The sequence below is a fragment of the Grammomys surdaster genome, unplaced genomic scaffold (assembly GCF_004785775.1).
Source record: "Grammomys surdaster isolate TR1022 unplaced genomic scaffold, NIH_TR_1.0 233, whole genome shotgun sequence".
Lineage (NCBI taxonomy): Eukaryota > Metazoa > Chordata > Mammalia > Rodentia > Muridae > Grammomys > Grammomys surdaster.
This window is the reverse complement of record NW_021604678.1, coordinates 8,002,640-8,026,771: the sequence shown is the minus strand read 5'-3', so window position 1 is coordinate 8,026,771 and position 24,132 is coordinate 8,002,640. Positions and strand designations below refer to the sequence as shown.

The 24,132-nt window shown below is 43.3% G+C and overlaps 1 protein-coding gene across 1 annotated transcript in view; it reads left to right on the top strand.

The window, feature by feature from the left end:
- The window catches only part of Fras1 (Fraser extracellular matrix complex subunit 1), a gene marked incomplete at its 5' end in the record, with an annotated part of 247,779 nt that overhangs the window by 52,576 nt on the left and 171,071 nt on the right, over positions 1–24,132 (top strand). The window contains 4 exons of the mRNA XM_028773698.1: positions 177–320; positions 7,448–7,588; positions 10,198–10,338; positions 11,990–12,166. Of these exons, the coding sequence (XP_028629531.1) occupies positions 177–320; positions 7,448–7,588; positions 10,198–10,338; positions 11,990–12,166 (603 nt within the window). The remainder of the gene's footprint in view (positions 1–176; positions 321–7,447; positions 7,589–10,197; positions 10,339–11,989; positions 12,167–24,132) is intronic.

The window sequence follows — 24,132 nt, the reverse complement described above, 5'->3', positions numbered from 1 at the left end:
CCCTCCCTCTCTGCCAGACATGGTGTTTATTTCTTTTCGGGTCCAATCTGTGCATAGCATTTCAGGAGCCCAGGAAACAGCTTCTATCTTCCTGTAGATTCGTACTCTTTGAATGTGAAAGACGGATAGTCTCTGCTGTGGCAGGCTGGGTCACTGACTTTGGTGCTTGTCTACAGTCTGTCACCAGTCCTGTGCAGGTTGCTGGGGTCCCACAGAGAAGCACTGTACAGCCTGCAGAGACCCACTGCAAGTGCTGAGAGACGGCAGCTGTGAGAGTACCTGTGGCAACGGCTTCTACAACAGGCAGGGGACCTGTGTCGGTAAGTGCCGTGCTGGGTGCAATGCCCCATTTATCTTTAACATCCTCAGTATTCGAATCCTAGCTCTCATCACTAATGCATCTTTTGCTCAGTGACTATGTGCAGGACTGCTGACATTCACTTTACCTTAGTCATATATGTATTTTTTTTAAACAAGTGGGATCTCCTCTGACTGTCCTGATGGCTTGTTTGACTTGGGGTATTTATTCTATACTGACCCAGCCCCTTGTTTACAACTCACAGCTATGTGGAGAAGGGAATCAAGTCCAGTTGGGACATCTCCCTAAATCCCAAACATCATTCATCCCAAACCAACTTCCCTAATATAACTGGAGCAGAGACCCATGCTAGCCCAACCAGTCCCACCTTTGTTTTGGTGTCACAGGCTTAAAGGTGAATTGATCACTGTCCAGTCTACTTTTCATGGTAACACTGTCACAACAATAGCCAGCCCAACCCATCCTCCTTGTGCCAAGCAGAGAAATCAACCACCAAGGGGTATGGAAGTGGGACAAAACCAGATGAACTCATCCCAAACTCATCCCATCTGCCTTTCACTCTCCTGTTTGTAAAGTGGAGATAAACACAATGCCCAGGTTAAAAATAATGTGACCCCCAAAACGTCATCATTTAATTCCAAAACTCTGTGAATGTGCCATGGAGTGAGTAACTAGGCTGTTGCAAGGATGAGCAGGTGAAGCATCCGGAGATGGGGACAATGTCCTGAAGAATCAGGCGTGTCTCTCTGATAATGAGCCAGCAGGGCAGAATCAGAAAATGCACACAAGGATGAATGCAGAGGTCAGGGTGATGGGATGCTACAGGAAGGACCCCCTAACATGAGGATGCAGAATATGGTAATGAGTTCTTTGAGTTTCTCTGAAGAAATGGAGTCCTGTTGCTTTAGATTTTAGACTTTGATTTGTAAAACTTTGTACTTTTGATGCTGTAAGAATAATAGATTTGTGTTGTTTCAAACTGGAGTTCATGGCACTTTGTTACACCTGACACTGCTTCACACCCAGATGAGAAGGTTCCGTATAACTGCTGTATCAGCCCTCAAGGGGGAATTCTAGCAATGACTTTGCTAGATAGATACCATCATCCTCAAGTTCAGATGAAGAAGCAAAGAGAGTAAGAAGCAAACATGCCTTGGGTCTCAAAGCTGATGATCAGAATGAGAGTTGGGTGTAGCTCTTCAGGTGATAAGTGACTCAGAACCCACTCTACTGGTCATTGTAATATGGCGCCACTTCATCCATCTCTACCAACTCCTGTTCCTCCTTCTCTCCAACCTCCTTTGTTGCCTCTTCCTTCTTTCTGTCTTTGGATGAGCTGGCCAACTCTGGGGACATTGCTGGTCCCCAGTAGCAGTGTCCTGACTGAGACTGCAAGTTTTGAGCTAAGTTGAATGATTGTTGTACCTACTGAAAGACTATTCTGACTATAACAAGGTCCCACAAAACAGTAAGAATACACAGCCCCTGAATCTTCCTGAGTTGTTCTTCAGTCCACAGGGCAAGAGAAACAAAATGAGATTCTTTAGAGGTCTGATGACTTCACCCATATAGGGAAGCTGCTGGCTTAAGGCTTTGAAGGATTCCTAACTACCCTGGAGTGAAAGCTTTCATCTGGTATGGACCCATGAGAGGACAGAGAGAGGCCAGACTGTTAATCTCTCTGTCACCATTACTCTCCTATTCAATTAAGCCCCATGTATTCTCTGAAGGTTGACAGATGTCAAATTCATACTAATCCTAGGGCCTAAAGGCATGTACATTTTAAGTCCCCAAGGAGGCTGCTTACTGCCACTGTTCTGCTACTGAGACTGGCTAGTGTCTGACCATCTTCTGCTGGTGACATGCATTTAAAAGGAGGAGAAGATGAAAGCCTTGGTGGACCAGTAATGGGCATCACCTTTGGCTCAGGCGTTCAGTGTAGGAAGCCCATGCTCCTTATAGACTGGAAGCATTAAAAATAAGACTCAGGTGTGGTGACTGATGCTGCCTGAGACTGAGTTGGACTGGCACAGTTTCAAAAGATAGCCTGATCTACAGAATGAGCCATCTGTCAACCAATGACATTTTGGGATTCTGTCTCCAAAAACAAAAAATTAAATTAAGTTTTAAAAACAAAGCACCCAATGTTCTGAGCACTTCAGGGAACGGGGCTGTTACATTTGCATGCATTTTGACAAATGACAGCAGGCTTCTAGGCACAAAGATAGACCATGGCTGACTGATCAGTAATTCTTGCCCATACCACATGCTTTGCAAATGAGAGATGCTGTTGACGCTGATCTTGGGGCCCTTGAGTAATGAAAACAGCTTCTAGTTTTATAACATGTTAGAGCCTTGAAGCTTATATCACCTGACTTTAGGAATGGCCCCATTTCCCTAGGATTTAAACAACTTAGAATCTAGCCACTGATTGGCATCTGAATGTTAAGACTTCAAATAATGGTGACTTATTTCCAATTCAGATTGGTGATATTCAAGTTAGAGACTGGCCAGTGTTGGTTTAATAATTGCTAACGAACTAGCCTGTGTCTGCAAATACCATGAAGTCAGGTGTTGTGCAGCAGCCAGTAGAACCTGCTACAAATGGCAGTGTGTTCCACCAAAAGGAACTTACTCTTGCTACACTTGTCTGTGGCCTGTGTCTTGGACTTTATAGATATGAAATATGTAGAGTGGGACACTTCAACAGGAAACCTCATCACTCCTTCAAGTACGTAGGCTACTTTGGAGGATGGGTATAGGTATAGGTAATATCACAGGTCAAGTTTATGGGCTTCTAATTGCCTCCCCATCTCTGTCTCTTTGTTTCTGTCTCTGTCTGTCTTTCTCCTTCTCCTTTCTTGTCACCTCTTTCTTCTTTCCTCACTCAGACTACTTGAATTTCTAAAATTTAATTTGTGATTCTTTATGTGTATGAGTGGTTTGCCTGCCTATAGGTATGTTTATCACCTATGTACCTGGTGCTCACAGAAGCCAGAAAAGGGCACTGGATACCTGGGAACTGGAGTTATGACTAGGAACCCAACCAGCTCCTCTACAAGAGTAGCAAGTGCTCTTAATCACTGACAAATCTATCCATCCCCTTGAAGTTTTTAAAGTTGTTTTTGTACTTAGGAAGTGTTCTAAACTGGGTGTTTTGTTTTGTGTGTATACATAGTTAAGTGTGTTAAACCGTGGTGTGTTCAGGACTTTGTTTCCTGATTTTCTAACTCAGCACTATCTTTGTAGGGTTTCCTGGCCCCTCACTTCCCACAGCTGCAAGGTGCTGGCCTGAGCACCTCCATCATGCTCTAGTCTAGTCTCCCAGTGCCCAATCTCTTCCACTCTCTCCACTCTCCCCACTTCCAACACCTGTTGTCTCACCAGAGAGTACCAGTTAACAGCCACAATCCTGTTCATTTATGAGCTTATCTGGAATGTTCCCTGGGACTCCTGCCATGAGCAGAATTGCTGATTTATTGATTCTACCTAAGCTTTATTTGATAAACCAGTGTCAGGCTGCTCTCCCGAATAACTATGCAATCTCCATTCCCAAGGATGGAGGTTCTCTCTTCTCTATCTGGTGCTCATTACTGGGTACCACCAAGCTCCCAAGTTTTAGGCCTAAGGGGACATCTCACTGCTTTTGCTTGTTTCCTAATATTATTGTGTGTGAGCATCTTTATTGTGTGAAAGCATTGGCTTTCCCTCTATTTAAATCTGCTTCTTAATTTTTTTTTACCCATTTTCTATGGGTTTTGCTGCCTTCTGTGGAATTTCTTTTATTATAAATGTTAATTTTTTCATTTTTTTTTACCTTGATTTTTTTTCTGGGGATTGAAGCTAGGGCTTTGAGCAAATTAGCCAAACATTACCTTTCTGCTGCTTCTTAACCATCTCCTTTTAAATATAAAATATATAATTTTAAATATAAGCACTCATTTCCAATTTTCTTATCTTTTAACTTTGAATATGATGTCCTTTATTATGCATTTTTTCTATTGATTTAATTTGTCCCTTGACAATTCGTGCACATGTGAAGTATGTTGTAACAGAAGCATTTAATTCATTTTTGTTATTATTCTCTGCTTAAAAGTGTTGCTGTTGAATTTTTAAGAAGATATGCCACTAATATTCACAAATCAATTGCTGAAAATGTTCTTCATTTTCTTCCATTAACTTAACAATGTAAATTTAAGTTGCCAATCTCTCTAGGTCTCATTTATGTATACGACTTGTGACGTCATACAGTTTTGCTTTCAGTCATGCTGTCCAGTTCTCCCAACAGGACTAAAGTATCTAACCTTCCCATTTCTTTTGATCTCTATTATCTATTAAATATCCACTTGCACATACTTGCATACCAGTGAGTCTACACCCTACATCTCTGTCCCCAGGTCAACAGCACACTCTTTTGCACACTGGTTTCTGTTGCCTTGTAATTTGTCTTACATTCTGGTTGGGGAGTTCCCTTCTCCATTTCATTTCTCTTCCAAGTTAACTTAGACATTAGAGTACATGTGTTGAATTATTCAAGAAATCCAACTAGAATTTTTGTTGTGACTATACTGAAGTTATAGACTAACTTCTAATGAAATGACATCTTGCAAATGCTATTTCTTAAGGATTCCTTTAGACCTGTGTTAAAATGTTTGATATATAATATTATTATTATCAGTCAATTCTTAATTTTACCAAACTTCTGCAGGTCTTCATTTGTAAGAAATTTTATTTAGCTCCTAGAAAATATTATCTCTTGCGATAATTACTTTAGAGTTAGGGACTTCATGAATTTTATGGGGACTGGGAATGAGGAGTGCTTTTCAGCTTCTGCTCTGGTTTTGTGTGTGTTGGGAGTGATTTTCTTATTTCTTATTTATTTATTTATTTTTGAAATTGAGGTCATTACTTTGGCCCTGTTCTTGATTTGTCTTGCTCATTTGGGTCTAGGCACTTTGGCAATCCTCCCCCACACAGGATAGAATATATGGCCTAATGCCCTAGTACCTTTTGTTTTAAATTCTTGAAATATTTTTAGGGCGCGAGTGTTGTAAGGCAGCTAACTGTTGGAATTTCAATAGTTCTTTATTTCCTAGATTCTCCTTAGGCTGAAGCAGGGCTGTGTCTGTAGGCAGTAGGCAGTGAGCCCATGAGGGGCAGATGCTCAAAACAACCTCTCCTCTACCTCCTCCCTCTGCTCTAGAGACCCAGGCTCTGGGGCCATTTCCCGGCCAGTCTATGTACCCATGCTTTTGAATGCACACCTCACTTTGTATCTACATATTCTTTTACCAGTCATTCAGATTTCTCTTTAAAAAACTTCTTTCTGGGTCTACGCTTGCAGCCTCCAGCCCTTTTCATTATTGCTCTCTCTGTCCCTTCCCTTCACAGCCACAGGCCTTTAAAGGACCATTTATCATCATAGGCTGTCCCTTGAGCCCATTGGAATGTGTGGCACGGGCCACCCAGAGCCCAATTTCCACTGTAGTGGAACCTTTTAAGAGCTTATTTGTCCTCTATGTTAACGACCGTCCCTTGCGGCTTCCTCCTCTCTGTGTGTCTCAGCCACCGTGTTCCCTTTTGTGTTTTCTGCCATTGGACTCATTCTTTTTGGTCACTTCATTTCTAGTCTATTCTGTCTGGGTTTTTTTTTTTTTACATTTCCTTGTTGCCTTGTTCTGTCTTATCTTGCATGCTGTTCTTAAATAAATCAACTCATGTCCAGTTTTAAAAACTAGTTTTACACATTGATCAGTGAGTTGTTCCCCTGAGCACCAGAACCACAAATGGATATAGGCTGAATCACCTACATCCCTCACTGGGCTACTAATTCCCACCACATACTACCTCCTTGCATTCTTTGATGACTAAGGGGCATCCCTTGTCCCTAAGACAGACGCTTGAGAGTCATCTGAGACACTTTATCTTTCACATCTCTCCAATCTTTCCACTTTTAAATAACCTTGATGCAAGCCCTAATCATCTTGCTCCAAGGGCATGGACCTTCCAGGTAGACTCCAATTCTTCCTTTTTGCTTTTTCCAGATTTTTTTCAAATGGAAGCCAGAGGGATCTTTCCTTTCTCTAAGTGTGTCCATGTTTCTACTGTGCTTAAAATCGTAGGGCCTCTCAGTATCTGCCATAGGGAAAGGCTAAAGGTGCCCAGTTGTAGTTGGATTTCAGGCAACTCTCAAGTAGCCCCGCCTCTGGAGGATGAAAAGCTAGATATTAGTGTGGCTGTAGGCTTCCACTGTCTAGACCCACCCACTGGTCTTACGTCATGGAACTGCCACTTCTGGACACCACATCATTCCATGTCCTGAGCCATGATGTGTCCTTTCAGTTTAGAGGAAGTTCCTCTCAGCCCTAACTGATCTGACTAAATTTCTAAGACAAGATTAATTGATGAATAATGTCCTCCCACGTTCTTTCTGTACTTCGCCTCCCTCCAATCTCATAAACTTTGTAAATAGTATGCTTGATATTTTTATTCATTTTCCCCACATTAGATTAATAAGCTGTTTGTATTAGAGCCTGAGTTAATTTAAGTGTTGTGTCTCATCCATGAGACAATACTCCTCACAGGCCTGTACCAGTATTTTGAGGCTAGGTGAATTAGTAAGTACACATGTACATCTTGGAAGACTGTAAAGTATTCAGTTTCAGTATGTTTTTACCAAGCATGGTCTGAGTGCAACTCTGAATTCCTGAAGTGTTGCTTTAAGTAAGAAAATTCGAGGATATTTGGTTACTTCTGCAAAATCTACTTGCTATTCATTAAAAGCCTAAATATAACCTGAAGTTGGTATTTATTTTTATTTGCTAAATCTGGCGACCCTGCCTTTGAAGCTATTACAGTTTTGAATCCCATGATAAATTGGATACACTGGTGGGTGTGCCTCAAGTATTTGTTGCTCTTTGTTCAGTGCTAAGACTTCCATTATCCCTCCACCATGGAAGAAAAGCACAGAGTCTCTTACAGTTTGGAACCAAGGACACAGAACTATTCCAAGCAGCCAGTGAAGGAGAACGGGAAATACTGGTGCCAACTTGAGACACTGTGAAGAGAGGGGTCACTATTGTGTTGCTCACTGTCACCCTCCTCTGATGACTTTTTCCTTCCCATTAGCTTGTGACCAATCCTGTAAGAGCTGTGGCCCCAGTAGTCCCAGATGTCTTACCTGTGCTGAGAAGACAGTGTTGCATGATGGGAAGTGCATTTCTGAATGCCCACATGGCTACTATGCTGATATCACTGGAAGATGCAAAGGTAGGAGATGAGATATCATCAGCATCTTTGTCATATCATCATTATCACCACCATCATCCGAAATATTTAGTGTGTGTTTGGCAGCATTTGGAGCTACCTCCTCGGTGATTGGTGTGCTCAGGGAACAGGTTACCTTAAAGGGACAGCTTTTTCATAATAGAAATTATGTATCTGGTGTGGGAAAAGAATATGAGGGAGTGGGAGATACGAGTAGATTCCATAGGATGGGTAAGTACACAGAAACCTTATGCCTATCGGTCTCCAGAGGTCATTTGCTCTGTGTGAGAAGTCAAGAAGATCTTTACGATGCAACCCTCACGTGCTTGTAATCCAGAGCTATCCTACATTTGTGATGACAAAATCATTCCTTCCCTGGCATTTATAAACTCATATCAGCAATGACAGAACATGTCAAAAATTAAATAAAACAGGAAAACCAGGTTTTTAGCCACTAAAGCTTAAGTCTATTGCCAATAAATGTATTTTTTCATTAATTAGTTTATTTGTTCACTTTACATCCCAATATAAGTCCCCTCCTCCCAGTCCCCCTCACACAGCTCCTCCACCATTTCCACTCCCTTTTTCCCCTGAGAAGGGAGATTCCCCACCACCCATATCACCCCACCCTGGCACATCAAGTTTCTGCAGGACTAGACACATCCTCTCCCACTGAGACCAAACAAGGTGGCTCAGTTAGGGGAATGGGGTCCATAAACTGACAACAGATTCACGGACAGCCCCCACTAGACCAAGCTGCACATCTGCTACATATGTGTGGGGATCTAGGTCCAGCCCATGCTTGCTCTTTTATTGATGGTTCAGTCTCTGTGAGCCCCCAAGGTCCAGGTTAGTTGACTCTATTGGTCTTCCTGTGGAGTCCGAGTCCTCTTTGGGTCCCTCAGTCCTTCCCACAACTCTTCCAAAGACTCCAAGAGCTCCATCTAATGTTTGGCTGTGGGTCTCTGCATATGTTTCCAGCTGCTGCTGGGTGGAGCTGCTGCTGGGAGGACAGTTATGCTAGACTCCTGTCTGTGAGCATAGAAGAGTATCATTAATAGTCTCTGGGATTGGTGCTTGCCCATGGGATGGATCTAAATTTGGGGAAGTCATTGGATGCCATTTCCTCCGTCTCTGCTCCATGTTTGTCCTACACTCCTTGTAGGCAGGACACGTTTTGGGTTGAAGATTTTGTGGGCGAGTTGCTGTCCTTATCCCTCCCCTGGAAGTCCTGCCTGGTTACAGGAGGTGGCCACTTCAGATTCCATCTCTCCAAGTAAATGTATTTCTATGTGGAATTTGTATAGCGGTTCTTTTGGATTGAAAAACTCATAAATCATTGTGAGTTGAGACTCTATCAACCTCAACTTCCGTTTTATAGGCCTGACTCTGTCTTTGGCTTAGGCATCTAAGAATGTGTCTGCCCCACCTAATGTGGTTTCCCTGGCTCTTTGAAACTGATGTGGGTTCTTTCTTCTGCCTCAGTGTCTTTTAGAGAAGAATGTTTGAGCTCACCCACATGCCTCTTCTCATCAGACTCCTTTGCTTTGCCTTCATTTTAACTCATCAAAGTTCACCCTTTTTCCTCAGCCCCCAAGGTTCTCTTTCCATCCCCCTGTCCCTGGCTCCTGAACACTGTCCTCCAGGACATTTTGCTTTTGCATCACTGTTCTGAGAGGTTCTGAAGGTTCAGCCTCCGCCATGCTTTTAGGGTCAAGTTAACACAGGGTAAAGCGGGGTGAGGGGGGACTGGCAGAGGGTTCCTAATGTCATATATAGTAGTTAGACTCTTTTTTCTTTACAGTCATATAATTCTTGGAAGCATAGCATGTCAAAGCTATAAGTATGTTTAGTCACCATCGAGCCCACGCTCTGGACCCGGACCAACCTAGACTTGGTTAAAAGGAAGCAAGTTGGAATCCCAGTCCCTGAAGTCTCCACTTTCCTTACTGGTCAGACAAGGAGACTTAGATTCTCACAAATTATCTCTCAGCCTTGTTCTGAATGAGCTCTGTGATCTTGTGTGTGTGTGTGTGTGTGTGTGTGTGTGTGGGTTGTGTATGTGTGTAGGTCAAAGGTCAGCCAGTTTTTCAGGAGCTATCTATCTTGATTTTTTGAGGCAAAGTCACTGGCCCAGGGATCTGCTTACCACTTTGGGTAGGCTAGCTTGTGAGTCCCAGGAATCCCCTCACCTCTACTTCCCCAGGACTGCGACTCCAAGCTTGCGTCACCACACCCGCTTCTAACATGGGTTCTAATCCTGGCAACGCACATAGTTTACTAACTGAGCTATCTCCCCAGCCCCTTGAGTAAAAATGTAACCACCCCAGACTGTCGTTTCCCTAACTGTAAGATGTGGCCAGCAATACCTACTTCTGAATGTTGCCCTAGGACAGAAAAATGCCGTTGTGTATAAAGCACTTAATGCAAATAGAGGCAGCTGATAATCAGGTAGAATTTGGGTAAAAGCTGAGTGTGGGTGATGGGCTGTTCTGACAATGTAGCCATCTGCCAACATGTCTCCTCTGTGTGGTCTGACACCTGAGAGGCTGACCAGGTAGGAAGTGTTTCTGTGGCACCTGCAGCATGCTGAGCTTCTCTCTCCTCCTCAGTTTGTCACGTGTCCTGTGCCAGCTGCTCTGGACCTGCAGCTGCTCATTGTATAGCCTGCGTCCATCCCCAGGCTCTTCGTCAAGGCCACTGTCTGCCAAGCTGTGGAGAAGGTTTCTACCCTGACCGCGGGATCTGTGAAGGTATGGGGGTACCATTGTCTTTCCTCATGGTACAACGACATACATTGGCTTTCCCATGCAAATACTGCTTTCCAGTACAACTTTTCCTCTCTTGCATCTAATATGGCTGTAAACACATTATAGCCTGTGCAGTCTCCACCTGTTGTCTTCTGGTTCCACGACCCAAATTTAACCAGTTGTTGGCCAAAAATATAAAGAAGAAATTCCAGAAACTTTTCCAAAGTGAAGTTTTAACCTGCTCGGTGTATGTGATATGTGGGTATTGCTTTAAATCCTTACTGAATCGGCGATCGGGTATACATGTGGACAGGAGTGGGCTATATGCAAATGCCAGGCCAATTTATAAGAGAGACACCAACATCTAGTCTACACATTTTGATATGTGTAGGGATCCCAGAATCCAGCCCCCTGGAGGACACGGAGCGATAATTTGTGTGTTTTCCTTTCACTGTAATAGTTTTATGAAGGAATAATAATCTGAAAAATACACATGTACACACACACACACACACCACACACACACACACACACACCACACACACACACACACCACACACACACACACACCACACACCACACACACACACACACACATTTGTCAAGCCCATTCAAGTGTTCGTGAGTTTTCTTGCCATCCTTGCAGGGAACGATATTTCCTTTAACATACATTGATTTTTATCCTCCCTTTCTGTGCTTTCCTAGTATTGCTAATGTTTATAGACTTCATTTGCTTTTCCCTGAAGAACTTTTGTTAATGATACTGCGAGCAGACCGAGAATCACTAGCAATGCCTCTGGCTGAGTGAAATAGAAAATCTTAAATTGCTGTTTGCCGAAAGGCTCTGGGCTCCTTGGGAGGGCAATACCATTTGAGCTTTTGAACATAAGATACTAGGGGTGAGCCTTTAATTAAGTGAAACAAATTTATAGTTATTTATACCTTAGAAAAGTGAAAATAGCAGAAGGAAAAATTATAACAAATTAACTTCATTAAGTATTTGAAAGAAAGCATTTAAGAGAATCTTTTAAAGAATCGTGAGTTAATTATATCAACATTTGGGCACAAGGAGGTTTGAATACAGTATTTGGCTTTGATTTTTTTTTAACACTCACCAGGGAAAACAAAACTCTATTATAGATGGGGACGTATTGTTCACTCTCAAAGGAGGCCTCTTCCTTGTTTAGAAAGGCAGCCTTTTCCCCAATAAATCCTAAAAAGACTCTGTTGCCCGGACCTTTCTGCAGAGGATGATGGATGAGCATAATGGTTAGTAGCACAACAACCCATTTTGCAAGAGGTAGAGTAGCAGCCTTTGTAAAAATCTTCAATAAAACCCAAGGGCATGATGTTAAATGGTCGTTCAGTGAATGTGCTTCTCCAGAGAGCCAAGCGAATATTGTCCAGTTTGCTGGGTTTTGTTGTGATGCTGCCTGACAGCCTTTCTAGGATCTGAGAGACGAGATATTTGCCATCTTCACTTTACTCCCTCAAGAACACTATCATCAGCTCTGTGCTTTGTAGGGGACACTGGGAAAATCCTCTTCTGAATGGCTGTACCTACTGAACTTTCTAAGTGCTTCTGACTTCACAGGGGACTTCCATTGGTTGAAACACTTTTGAGTTGCTTTCTCCATGTTATTTCACTTTGCAGCCTGCCATGCCTCCTGCCACACGTGTGTGGGTCCCCAGCCCACTCACTGTACCCAGTGTAAGAAGCCAGAGGCAGGACTACAGGTGGAGCAGCATTCAGGTGAAAATGTCCCCTATGGCAAGTGTGTGTCCCAGTGTGGAACCCACTTTTACTTGGAAAGCACTGGACTATGTGAAGGTAAGGTTGGTTGGCAGATATGCTGAGTATATGTTCTTACCTTTTAAAGTTCCTATGAGGTGGAACTACACCCAAGGAGACCTAGAGAGACCTTTGACTTCCTGCGAACAGGCTTCTAGATTTTGTTTGTTTGTTTGTTTGTTTATATTTGGTAAATCAGGAAGGCAGCATGTAAAAGAGTGACCTCACTGGTCTCCTCTGTCCTGTGAATCATAGATGATCGTCAAGAGCATGACGTCCTGGTCTTAGAAGATCTAGCTAGAAATTATTTCAGAGACCTGTGTAGATAGCTAAGGAAGACTCTACTCTTACTAATTAATTAATTAATTAACTAACTTTTCTAATTAGTACTTGGATAAGAATTGTTCCCTTCAGGGCAAAATCTGAATGGTAGTCAAGCCTTTGAAGTTATTAGCGTTATCACTATGTCATATTACCCATGGACGGTTGATGACATCCTAAATGGTTCAGCTTAACAGTCAGGCCACCAGCGAGACCCTGAAGATGAAGGCTTGGCTTCCATATGTTTGGGTTTTTTTCCAAGGCCTGGAAGCTGCTGTTTATATAGAAATTGTTTGATTAGGCTACTGAAAATGATAATGTAATAACAGTGTCTTGTCGTTCATCTTGTAAAGGATGGTTCTGTATCACGAAAAAAAGAAAAATAACTCCTTTCTCACAGAAATGCCAGAGCTTTTGTCATTCTGCTGTAATACTCTGATTCTTTTGTTCTTTCGATGGCTTTAAGGGTTTCTTTGTGTAATGGAAGTGTAAGCACGTCACAGGTTTGACCTTGTTCCTAATAACTGACAATGGTTTCAACTTCAGATTTGAATGTAGACTTGATGAAAATTGTAGTACGCAAGTTAGGGTCAGCATTTCTGATACTCACAGCACAGTTAGATATATGTGGATCCGGATGCCCAGGACCTTGTCTGCTCTGAGCTCTGCATTCAGAACATTAGAATTGTAATTGTCTTCCACACAGGCAATGTGCCAGGATGGTAGAAACTTGAGAATATAAAGTTCCTGGAAATTTTGAAGTCCCTTTGCTTAATTGGTATAAATAGTGGCCCATATACTCAGGTGTTTGGGTACATTATAGAGGTGAGCCTTTGCTTCCAGGAAGGTACAGTTTAGGGATTTACAGAGACTTCACTGTTCTTCAGAAGGTGTGACTTCTACCCAAATGAATATATATATATATATGTTTATTCATGCATCGCCCAGTCTTTGTGGTCTCAAATCCAATACTCTGTTTCCACAACCATTTCTGATACTCTGAATCCTGATGCCTGCCATGCCAGGGCACTTGTGCCACAGCCTTCCCCTGTGGCTTGGCTCCTTCTGGGTACTATGGTGGAGAATGGTGCACCTACTTTCTTAGGGACCTACTGATTATATAGGGTTTGGGTGGAGGGACACTCTCTACTCTCTTGTCAAACTGCTGCTCAAACCTCTTCAGTGATTTTGGGTTTACCAGATAAATTCCTGCTGAGTGGCACTACTTCTGAGGACATCTGAGCACCTATTCTCCTGAGATGAGGAACTGAAGGCAAAGTAAAGATGCCAACAAGGTTCAAGTGGTTGATCAGTACATCTTATTTGGATTACTTGTAGGAGTCTGGGTGAGAGGTTAGAAATTACTTAATGGTAGCTGCGTCACTAAAAGCAGCCCGCCCCTCCCCGAGCATGGGTGATGACTGGAACCCTGGAGTTCATTGCACTCCTTGAAGGCATCTTGACAGGTTGGAGAGTCTGTTGATTTTTAGGCAACTTACTAGTCTTCCCTGTCCATGCAGCTCAGAATTCATGTCCAGGCAGCTCAAATGATCTGAGAGTATCTTTCAACAGTTCTTACTGCTTATAGCATCCCCAGGAGGGAAGAGCCTTTCTCAATTTCAGGGACTTCCTGAAACGTCTAAGTGTTTAGTTTCCGAGGCTTAAGGGGCTTTCCTTTAGAACAACCTGAGTTTTAATGAGATTCCCTGCAGGATGAAATGTTTCACCTCCCTCTACAACATCCTGTGTCTTACCTAGCTTCCCTTTGAGAAGGAACGTATCAACTTAGAGGAAATTGCTACACAAAAGCTACCTCAAGGTCCCTGCTTTTTCAGCAAGCTCCTGGCACCATAAGAAATATCAAGTTCAATGCATACTCCTGCTTGGTAGGAAAGTACAGAGAGAAAACAGAAGGAAACAATAGAAAGAGAAAACATGTATTCCTTCTTTCTTCCTCCTCTCCTTCTTTCTTCTTTCTCTTACTCTCTTTTTCTCTCCCCCTCCCCCTCCTATAGAAGTGTTCTATGATGTGTTAGAATCTGAGAAACTGGTCTGTGTGGTTCCAGACATGTAGCTGGGGACTCTGTGCCCTGAGGTCTGAATGAAAACTACAAATGGAATAGACATCAGTAGGTATTGGCCTTCCCAAATGCAGATGCTGTGTGAGGTTCTTGGTTTTCCTGGAGGTTGTACAAATGCTGGAATAGTCCCAGTTCTTCCTGCCAAGAGACTGATTTCTCCCCCCAACCCCCATGGGACCTATGATCCCAGGAGAAACTGGAACAGAAAAAAAAAAAACATCTTTCTAGTCTGGACATCTTTCTAGTCTAGACAACTATCACTGTCTCATAGTTTCAGGCCTTATTATTGAAAATAAAAGAATTTGGAATGAGTTAAAAGACTGAAGCAAAGACATCAACATTTTTGAGAGTTAAAATTTTAAGCAAACCAAAAATTTATATTAAGTGATGTTATTTGGCTGGGAAAATAATAATTGCATCATGAGAAATTACTTATTTTGATCACTTTATCCTAACACCAGCCTTTGGGGACAGGCAGGACAGCTGTGTGCTAGGAGAAGAAACCAAGGCTCACGGAAATTCAGGCTGTGACTTACCCCAGATTACATGGGCAGCATGGGGTATGCATGGGTGGAACCTAAGTCTGGGGACCCCAGTGTCTGTACTTGTAACCATCAGGCCAATCATTAGGTCTCTAAGGGATACATCTATCATTAGATGAGTACAAATACTAGGCCCCTTTCTACACAGAACCAGAGAAGCACAGCACATTAATGTAGCCAGCTGGTGTTCTTCAGTATGAAAAGGCATCCTTGGAAAAGAGAAGGGTCTCAGAACCCCTGTTATATAGGCATCCTTTAGAAAAGATTAGACTGTGATCCCTGTGGGATGGCTTAATTGTGGTCAGATATAGAAAGACTGCCATGACCTCTTGAATTCCTGGTACCCCATGACTGTATTCTCGTTAACATAATATTATTAGGTATCCTACACACGTTGGCTGCTCATATTATGAGCAGATCCCTGTGCAGTCTCCACCAGGCAGGCTGCTGTACTCAATTTGCACGTGATGAGAATGTGGCAGAAAGAGGTTAATTGAGTTGCCCAGCATTCCGCTGGGAAGCTGAGTGCGACTCCCCTTGTTTCCAGCGTTACCTGAGTACCAAGTGAGCTGATTGATGTGTTTCCCGTCCTTCATTCTGCATCTTCGCAAACCTCTTTCTGCCCACAATCTGTTCCATTTTCATCACTGCAGAAGTGGTGTTTATAAAAGCGGGCTTGGGCACCCTGTGAGGTTGGATGGAGCTCCTCTTCCCACAGCTTCCCAGGTAGAGCACTCTCCATCACAGATGCTTGTCTATAAAGGAGAGAGAAACAACTGGTTTTTGGAGCTCTCTCTTCTTCCTTTTTGGAAGACTGCAGCATGGAGTGATTGGACTCTTACTGCAGTTATTGAGAGAAACAGGAGGGGTTTACACAAAGGCTTCTGATGTGTCAGGAGTTAATACAAAAGTTAATACAAAACTTTAAGCTATATGACAGATCAGGAAGAAGTTACCTTCTGCAAGATGAAGCAACTGGGCAAGATACTTGACTAAAATCCTAGTCTTGTTTTTGACTAGAAGATTTTTCGTTCGTGTGTGTGTGTGTGTGTGTGTGTGTATGAGAGAGAGAGAGAGAGAGAGAGAGAGAGAGAGAGAGAGAGAGAGAGATTAACCAACAGTGAACAAAGAAAACACTGCATCTCGGAAACACTCTTTTCTTATTTACTTCTTACACAGCTGTTGACTGAATGTCTCTTTTGGGTACTGCACAATTCTAGACACCATAGATGTCCTTGCAAATAAGTCAAATCAAACTTCCTGTGCTTGCCCGAAATATATTCTTATGAGAGAAACAATGTATGAATGGATGAATGAATGACTGAGTGAGTGACTGAGTGAGTGAATAGCATCAAATTCTGTCATATACTTTTGGGTGGTGATCCATGCTATGAAATTCATTGCAAAGCAATTATTGAGAAATGGGCTGAGGCAGCTCGACAGCAGGAAGGTTCTGAAGAGGTGGAGCTAACTATCTCCATGTGTTTGTCCTATGTTTGGGGCTTATGCTCAACAGAGAGTTAGACCTTTCTTGAAGAGAGAACTTTAAATTGGGCTTCTTTGTCCTGCAGTCTCGAGGTACTTCCGAGTATGGGTCGTGCAGGGTCTCGGCGGTTTTGTAGGGCACGGGCAGAGGTGTGAGTGGTGGGTGTCCTGTCCCGGAAGCCACGAGCGGCGCAAGGCCCTGGAGGGAGCGAGCAAGAATGCGCAGCTGTGAGCTGGAGCACAGCGTGCTTTTCAGTCGTGTGGGGCAGGGCCGGTGTAGCCCCTCGGACAGCTGGGCCCGAGGGGGGGGGGCAGATTGGAGGACCTGCCTCTGTGTTACAGCTCTTTCGGTTCGCTCTGCCCGAGGAGGAGAGAAGTGTTGTCGTCCTTTGAAATGCACAGGATCGCCTGCGACTGGCAAGGAATCCGAAAAAGCACTCCGACAGGGGGAAGGTCTCACACCACACAACAACCTTTACTTTTGAGCTCTGGGGATATATATAGTTTTGGCGGGGAGAACAGGTAACTTCTATTGGTTTGGTTTGAGAGCTTAGGACTGCCTTATTTGCATGGAGGTGTTATTCCTGTGATAAAGGCCATGGACCTCTCCGTGGGAAGGGCTGTGGGGGCGGAAGCTAAAAAAGCCATATGGCTTTGGGAAAGTTCGAACGGCCTACCGTCCTACTGGCCCTCTTTAGACCAAGGTTCCCGGGGCTTCAGATCTTTCTACCAAACTTTCTGGCTTTTTCTCATAGCCCCACTGCCCCACAAGTATGGATAAGAAAGGCTGGTGAAAAGCGTCTGGTACTAAGTGTGAATGATGCTTTAGAAACATTTATAGTGGTCAAGCAAATTTGAATTAATATCACCATTAAATATCACCATTTAGAATTAGTGAAAAAAAAGGAGCCAGAGTTATTTCATCTGTTCAACTGAGTGTCCACCAATATGACCAGACTGACGTTTGTTAAAAAAAGAAAATGGGGAATAGAAAAGACACAGCCATGTTCATGCTCTCAGTAAAACTAAACAAATTGCATATTAATGGAGCCCCCAAACAACATCCCTAAAGTGTATCTCCCTTTGGCATTTTTCCCACTGCTTTTCCAGGCCTCTGTTAGTTAATCCATGCAGACTTGGGGTCTTGGGAGGAACCAGCTAACAGTTAAGCAGTCCTGTTCTATGGGTTCCAGGAGGAGATGTAGTTTCTCAGGAATAAGTCCTTTCATCCATCTGTGGATGTCTTGGTCTTTGTGTTGCAGTACAGCTGTACAGTTTAAGGCCAGGTCATCCAACTAATAATGCAGCTCAGCCACCATTAAACAGCATTGCCCATGGTAAGGACTGGTTGTGAGCATGGCCTAGGTGATTAGATCAGCCATGTTACTGCTCCCATTCCATAGCAGATTAACAATGCATTCTTCCGAGTCCCATGCAGTTCAGTAGAAGGATTAAGGTTGGCACGATCTTGAAGAAATTACCGATCTTATTTTTACAAATGAACTTTGTTTCCAGGTTATCTAACTTGCCTTGGATGAGACACTTTTTTAAGAGGCCTGAAGTTCTGAGTGCCCCTCCCCTGTCCCTGCACTGGGTGACTGGGCTCTATACTCATGCTGGTGATGAGGTTTTCAACCTTGGCAAGTTTGAAAACTTTCTTCTCCAGTCTCTAACTTAGCTCAGCTTCTCAGGCTAAGTCCTACATGCTACACTGTGAAAAACTGCACGTATCAGATTTTAGTCTAGTCTTACTTTTTAAAGATAAATTCACTAGTTACTTTGGCTTATTAATTAACTTGTTTTAGGTGAACGGGCAGAAATACAGTATTTCATGTGTATTTTGATCTATTTTGTCGCTGCTAAGGGTCACCAAGGGCCTCTAGGCAGAGTTTTAATTAAAGAAATAAATGGGCAGGAATCTGCCTGCACCACTTCAGAACCTATGCCTGTTTATGAAGTTGGAATCCCTTTACAGTAATTGAATAAAACATATGGAATCTATATTAAACAATTATCTTTAATGTGTTCCCCAAGGTGCCGACAGAGTTTCACAAATGTGTACCTTCTGGTAACATTCAGTCCTGTTCACTTTCCCCTTCTCCCTTTTGGAGCCTGGGTGTGCCAGGTGTGGGACTAGAAGGATGAAAATGATATAGACCATGCCTTAAGACAAACCTGCTCAATCAGGAGAGACCAACATCCGAGCAAGTAATTGAAAGCATATTGTATGTGCTGGAGTCCAAGAAGGGACAGGGTGAAGAAATTACACGAAAGAGGGTGACTCTTTAGGAGAGACTGCAGTGAGGACAGGTAGAAGAAAAACTTTGAAGGATTAATGGGCATCTGTCAGGAGAAGGAAGAAAAGGAGATTCAAGGGCAAGCAAACAGTGAACCCCAAAGCTGGCATGTTTCCAGTAAGTCCTGTGTTTCTACCATCAAAAAGCAAAGAGGGGAGCCTGGAGGGCGATGCTGTGAGGAGAGGGGTAGTGAGGCTCTCACTGCACAGTGTTCTGCCAAGGGGGCTGCAGTTAATACTGTTGTGGTTGGCCAGCCATGAAAAGACCCGGAGTATGGGAGATAATTTGCTCAGTTTTCACTTTATAACTTTATAAATTCTGCTGTTTTCCTGGAAGAAAAATGAGGGGATGAAGATGGGCTAGCTACAAGACTGGGCCCCTAGTTCTTGCCATTCCTGGTCTGCAAGGTCCTCACAAAGGGGTTCTGGGAATGGAAGTTCGGGTGGACTTAACAGAGATGTAGCAAGTGAAGGCAGCAGAAATAGAAGTCTTGGGTATTCCATGTTCATATGTGAACATTGGAACATGGTGGGTGGTTATGAGAGGGATAATGCACAGTAGACATCTAGCAGGGGAGTCACATGACATCGGAGTAGCAGCGACTAAGGCACACAGTTCCCAGCACCTGCTGTGATTGACATTAAAAATAACTGAAGTGGATAGGAAAACAATGCACGTTTTCTCTTATAAGGCAACAGAGGGGTGTCTGTGTGTTTGTGTGTGTGTGTGTGTGTGTGTGTGTGTGTGTGTGTGTAAGAGGCAGAGGGGGTAAGAAAATACTGCATGTTTCTCTTATAAGGAGACAGAGGTGTGTGTGTGTATGTGTGTGTGTATTCAAGAGACAGAGGGAGTGAGTGAGTACAATGGTGACTATTGGTGGAGAAAGGAGACTTGTAAGAGGGGAGGGGTAGTGGGAGAGGCTATTGGGAGGGGTCCGAACATGTTTTAGTGAAACCTGTTATTTAGAATGCCAGTTAAATTTCTTTAAAAGAAAAAAGAGTATGTTAAGGCTAAGGAAAGTCATTTTAAAGAAAGCAGAGGATCAGAAGTATTTGCAGAGGAGGGATATGAGCTCCCCACGAAAGGCCATGTGAAGCTCTCCCAGAGGCAGTGGATTTATTGGAGTACACAAAGGCCAGTGCTGTCCTCATAAATTCTGGACGCAGCAGCCCAGAGGTCAGGAAAGCTGTGTGTAGGTCTACCAGAGCAAGAGGAGGGAGAGCAGAGGGTGGAATGTGGGGGAAGTTTCGGTGTTTATGCAGAAAACCAAGAAAGGCTAAAGAAATGATCAGAGAAAATGACAAACTGAATGTGATGTCAATCTCTCCATCCATCTGTCCGTCCTTCACATGCCTGCTGCTCACACCCTTAGTCTGTAGGGTGTCACTAATGGGACATAGGACATTCCAAGAGCAAGGCGCTCAGTCAGATGCACAGCAAGCAGAGACCTTCACTCTTGAAGGGATTCCAGTGTAGTTGGGGAGGATAAATCACTAAACAGAGGTGGGGTGGGAAGAAGGGAATTGTGCTTGAATTAAACATATTCACATTTTCAACCTGTTTTGGTGTTCCTGTGGCTCATCCTGGAGGATTTTTGATATCTGCATCATATTTTGCAAGATGTCTACCTCAAAATTTGCTTTTGACATGGCTAGCCAGAGAAACTCTTACATAGTGTGAGAGCTGGGATTCAGCACTACTATTTTTTTTTAATAATTAGAAAGTATTCATCTATTATGTGGAGAAAGAAAGTCTAAATTGGATCTCTCCATTGCGTTCCTACTCTTGGAGCTTGGGGAATCCCATTCAAGAAGGGGTGCAAAATTATAGGGGTCAGAGGGGAAGGAGGATGCCAGGGGAACACATCTTGCTGATTCAACTAAGTACGGTACATACAGGCTTACAGAGACTGAAGTGGCAAGCAATGGACCTCCATGAATCTGTACTGGGTCCTCTGCATATTTGTTGTGACTATTAGCTTGGTGTTTTTGTGGGTCTCCGAACTGTGGGGGCAGATGTGTCTCTGATTCTTTTTGCCTGCTCCTGGGACTCTTTCCCTCCTATTGGGTTACTCAACAAGCTTCTGTGTAACAACTTTTGCTTTGTCTTATTGTATTTTTGTTTTATTGATTTTGGTTTTTGTCTCTTGGAGGCCTTCTCTTTTCTGATGGGAGATGATGGAGAGAGAGGACGCAGTGCAGTGGGGAGGTGGGTCACAGAGTAGGGGAACTGGGAGGAACAGGGGGAGGGGAACTGGGAAAAGGGGAGAGGAAAACTGGGAGGAATGGGGGGAAACTAAGGGAGGTATGTTGTGTGAGACAGGAATCTGTTTTCAACTTAAAAATGTCAGGTAAATTAATTAAAAACTAAAACAAAGAAAGAGGGAATGAAGGGAAAAAAGTAGTCATACCAACAGTCTAGACAGGATGGGTGACTGTGTTCTCAGTGACACTGATGTAGCTGCCACTGTCAGACTGGCTGGACTTTACAGCTAGCTAAAGACTCGTTTAGCTTAGCGCTGGCTCTTTGGGGCTTATGCGGTTCAGTTAGACCTTTTTAGATATATACTTAGCCATCAACTGGAAAGCAGATCTCTAAAAATGTTGTATTAGTGAAGGAATTATTCATAGAGCTTTCAAATGCCTTCCAGAGAGGCCAGTGATGGAGTAAGTCTTCCTTGAAGGAGCTGAGATTTTGGACTGAATTCCTGCAAGGAAATAGCTCCCGCTGAACGATCGCTCCTAATAAAAGTCACCGGAGTAATGTAGACATTTCCCCAAACCAGCACAAAATTGAAGTTTCATGAGATCATTTTTTTAGAGATCTAAATGCTTTTACTAATAAAAAGAGGATTGTAGAGACAGACCCAGAGAGTCTATATGCAACACTGTCCTTTTTCCTACGACTTGCTCAGGGTCAGTGGCCATCTTTCTCAAACCTACTGAGAAGCAACAGCCTTTGTCTTGAACTTCTGGGCCTACTAACCTTCCACCTCGATCATCTTCTTTACTTTCATGTTTTATACAAAATAATAACCTCTACTCACAGTAAGCCTGGCTGCCACACTGACTTCGTGACCAAATAGGATCAAATAACTCAGGTTTATGTTCATGGTGTGTTAACTTAGCTTGTCCCAGTTTTCAAGTCTACAGTGATGCATTCTGGATCCTATTTATTAAGGCTGTATAACAAGAAGACCTGGGGATTGTAATAGTCTAAAAAAATGTAATGTAAGCCTATCAGTGTTCTCATAGGTATATTTATTCAGGCCTATAGAAAACACTGTGTTGTTTCAGATTGCTTTCCCGAGTCATTCTGGAGAAACACAAAGCTTTGAGCTGACAGTATGATTTAGCCTGGTTTTTAAAAATATTGACACCTGATGTTCTGTTATGCTTTGTTTCATTTTGTGCTTGGAGACCTAGTGTGTGTGTGTGTGTGTGTGTGTGTGTGTGTGTGTGTGTGCATTTATGTGTCTGCATCTGTGTGTACAGATATGCACACACAATATGCACAAGTTGGAAGTGTACACATACATGTAAGTTCTCCCAGAGACCAGAGAAGGATGTTGGGCATCCTATTCTATCACTGTCTGCCTTACTTCTTGAGGCACGACCTCTTACTGAACCTGGAGCTAGGCTGGTGACCCGCAAGCCCAGCCCATTGTTCCCTCTGTCACTGGTCCCTGAAGTGCTTGGGTTGCATGGTGCATAGGGAGCGTGGGCATCGTTTTATATGGTTGCTGTTGATATGTACTCAGGTTCCCATGTTTACATACCAAGTGCTTTTATCTGTTGAGCCATCCCCAGATACTTTAGTTGAATAACCTCCTCCTTCTTTTAAGGATTCTGAAACTACTTTGGAATGAAGTTCTCTTGTCTATGCTACTAGATTAAAGCCATTGACAAAGCAATGGGAAAAATGTATTTATCAAGCCAGGACATGACCCAGTGAGCCTGGCCTTTGTTCAGTAGTAGAGGCGTGAGACCTCTGACACAGGAGTCTAACCTTTAGGTTAGGATGATAGGTGAGACAGGATGCTAGGATTGAGATCAGCAACCAGACATCAGCCAATGTGAGAGTAGTTTAATGCTTTCAATAGTCCATCTTGTAGGAACTGGCTTTTCTCACTGAATAGCAGCTTATTGTACAGCAAAGATTATTTGCTATGCTATATTAGGGGTTGATAGAAGCAGACATCTTGATGGTGTAAAATTACACTTGGTTCTGTCAAGTCTGCAGAACCTGTAAGCCTTCTGGGTGTTTGATAGAGGAGTCAAGAGAGACAGAAATGAAGCATTTTCTGCAGTGTGGGGGGATCTTGCCCATTTGACAGAAACTGGGGTCATATGGATAGGCAGGATCCTGATCTGGGCCCTCCTTAGCACAAATGTGATTTAATGGAAGAATTGTAGAGAAAGTGTTAGAGGTTTGGGTTCTGGCTAGTTGGCATATGAAATGCACACTCCCAAGCTAATTGCTTACTATCTTGAGGATTATAACCTTGGGAGGAGTAGTTTTTGCAGAATAAGCATTTCCAGCTGTCAAAGAATCAGAAATAGGGAAAATAAAAACATATAATGAACGCTCTCAGCAGAAGTGGGAGCCTCACTTGCAGCCTGAGGGTTGGTTCTACCTGCATGCCTGTACTCAGGTGTGGCTGGGATCACTACTTAACAGTGCAGAAGCTAATTGCAGCAGCGTGAGTCAGTATGAAGCACTGGGCTCATTAAGGAAGGAACAGTATATGCTTAGAGTTAGGTATGGGTGGAGAGAGAGATGGAGCAGACGGGACAGGAGTGGCAGGGGGAGAGAGGCATCCAAGTTTTAAAACGAGCACTACATATGTTTATGTAGCTTTTGAAGTTATTTCTCTCAAATGTGTAATTTTACAGCCAGATTTAAAGACGAAGCAACATTTTAAACTTTAGCAAAAATAAATATGAGCCGGTTTACATTTGTGATTTAAATTCCAATGTAGTTTACTGGGAGCACTGTTCAAGCTTAGAGAGGAGGGAGGGAGGGAGGGATAGAAGAAGAGAGGGAGAGAGGAGAAAGAAGGGAGGGGGAGGGAGGGAGGAAGAAAGGAAGGGAGGGAGGGAAGGAGGAAGGGAGGGAGGGAAGAAGGAAGAGAGGGAAGAAGGTAGGAAGGAAGGAAGAGAGGGAGGAGAAAGAGAAGGAAAGAGGAAAGGAAGAAGGAAGGAAGGACAAAAGGAAGGATGGAAGGAAGGAAGGAAGGAAGGAAGGAAGGAAGGAAGGAAGGAAGGAAGGAAAGTTTA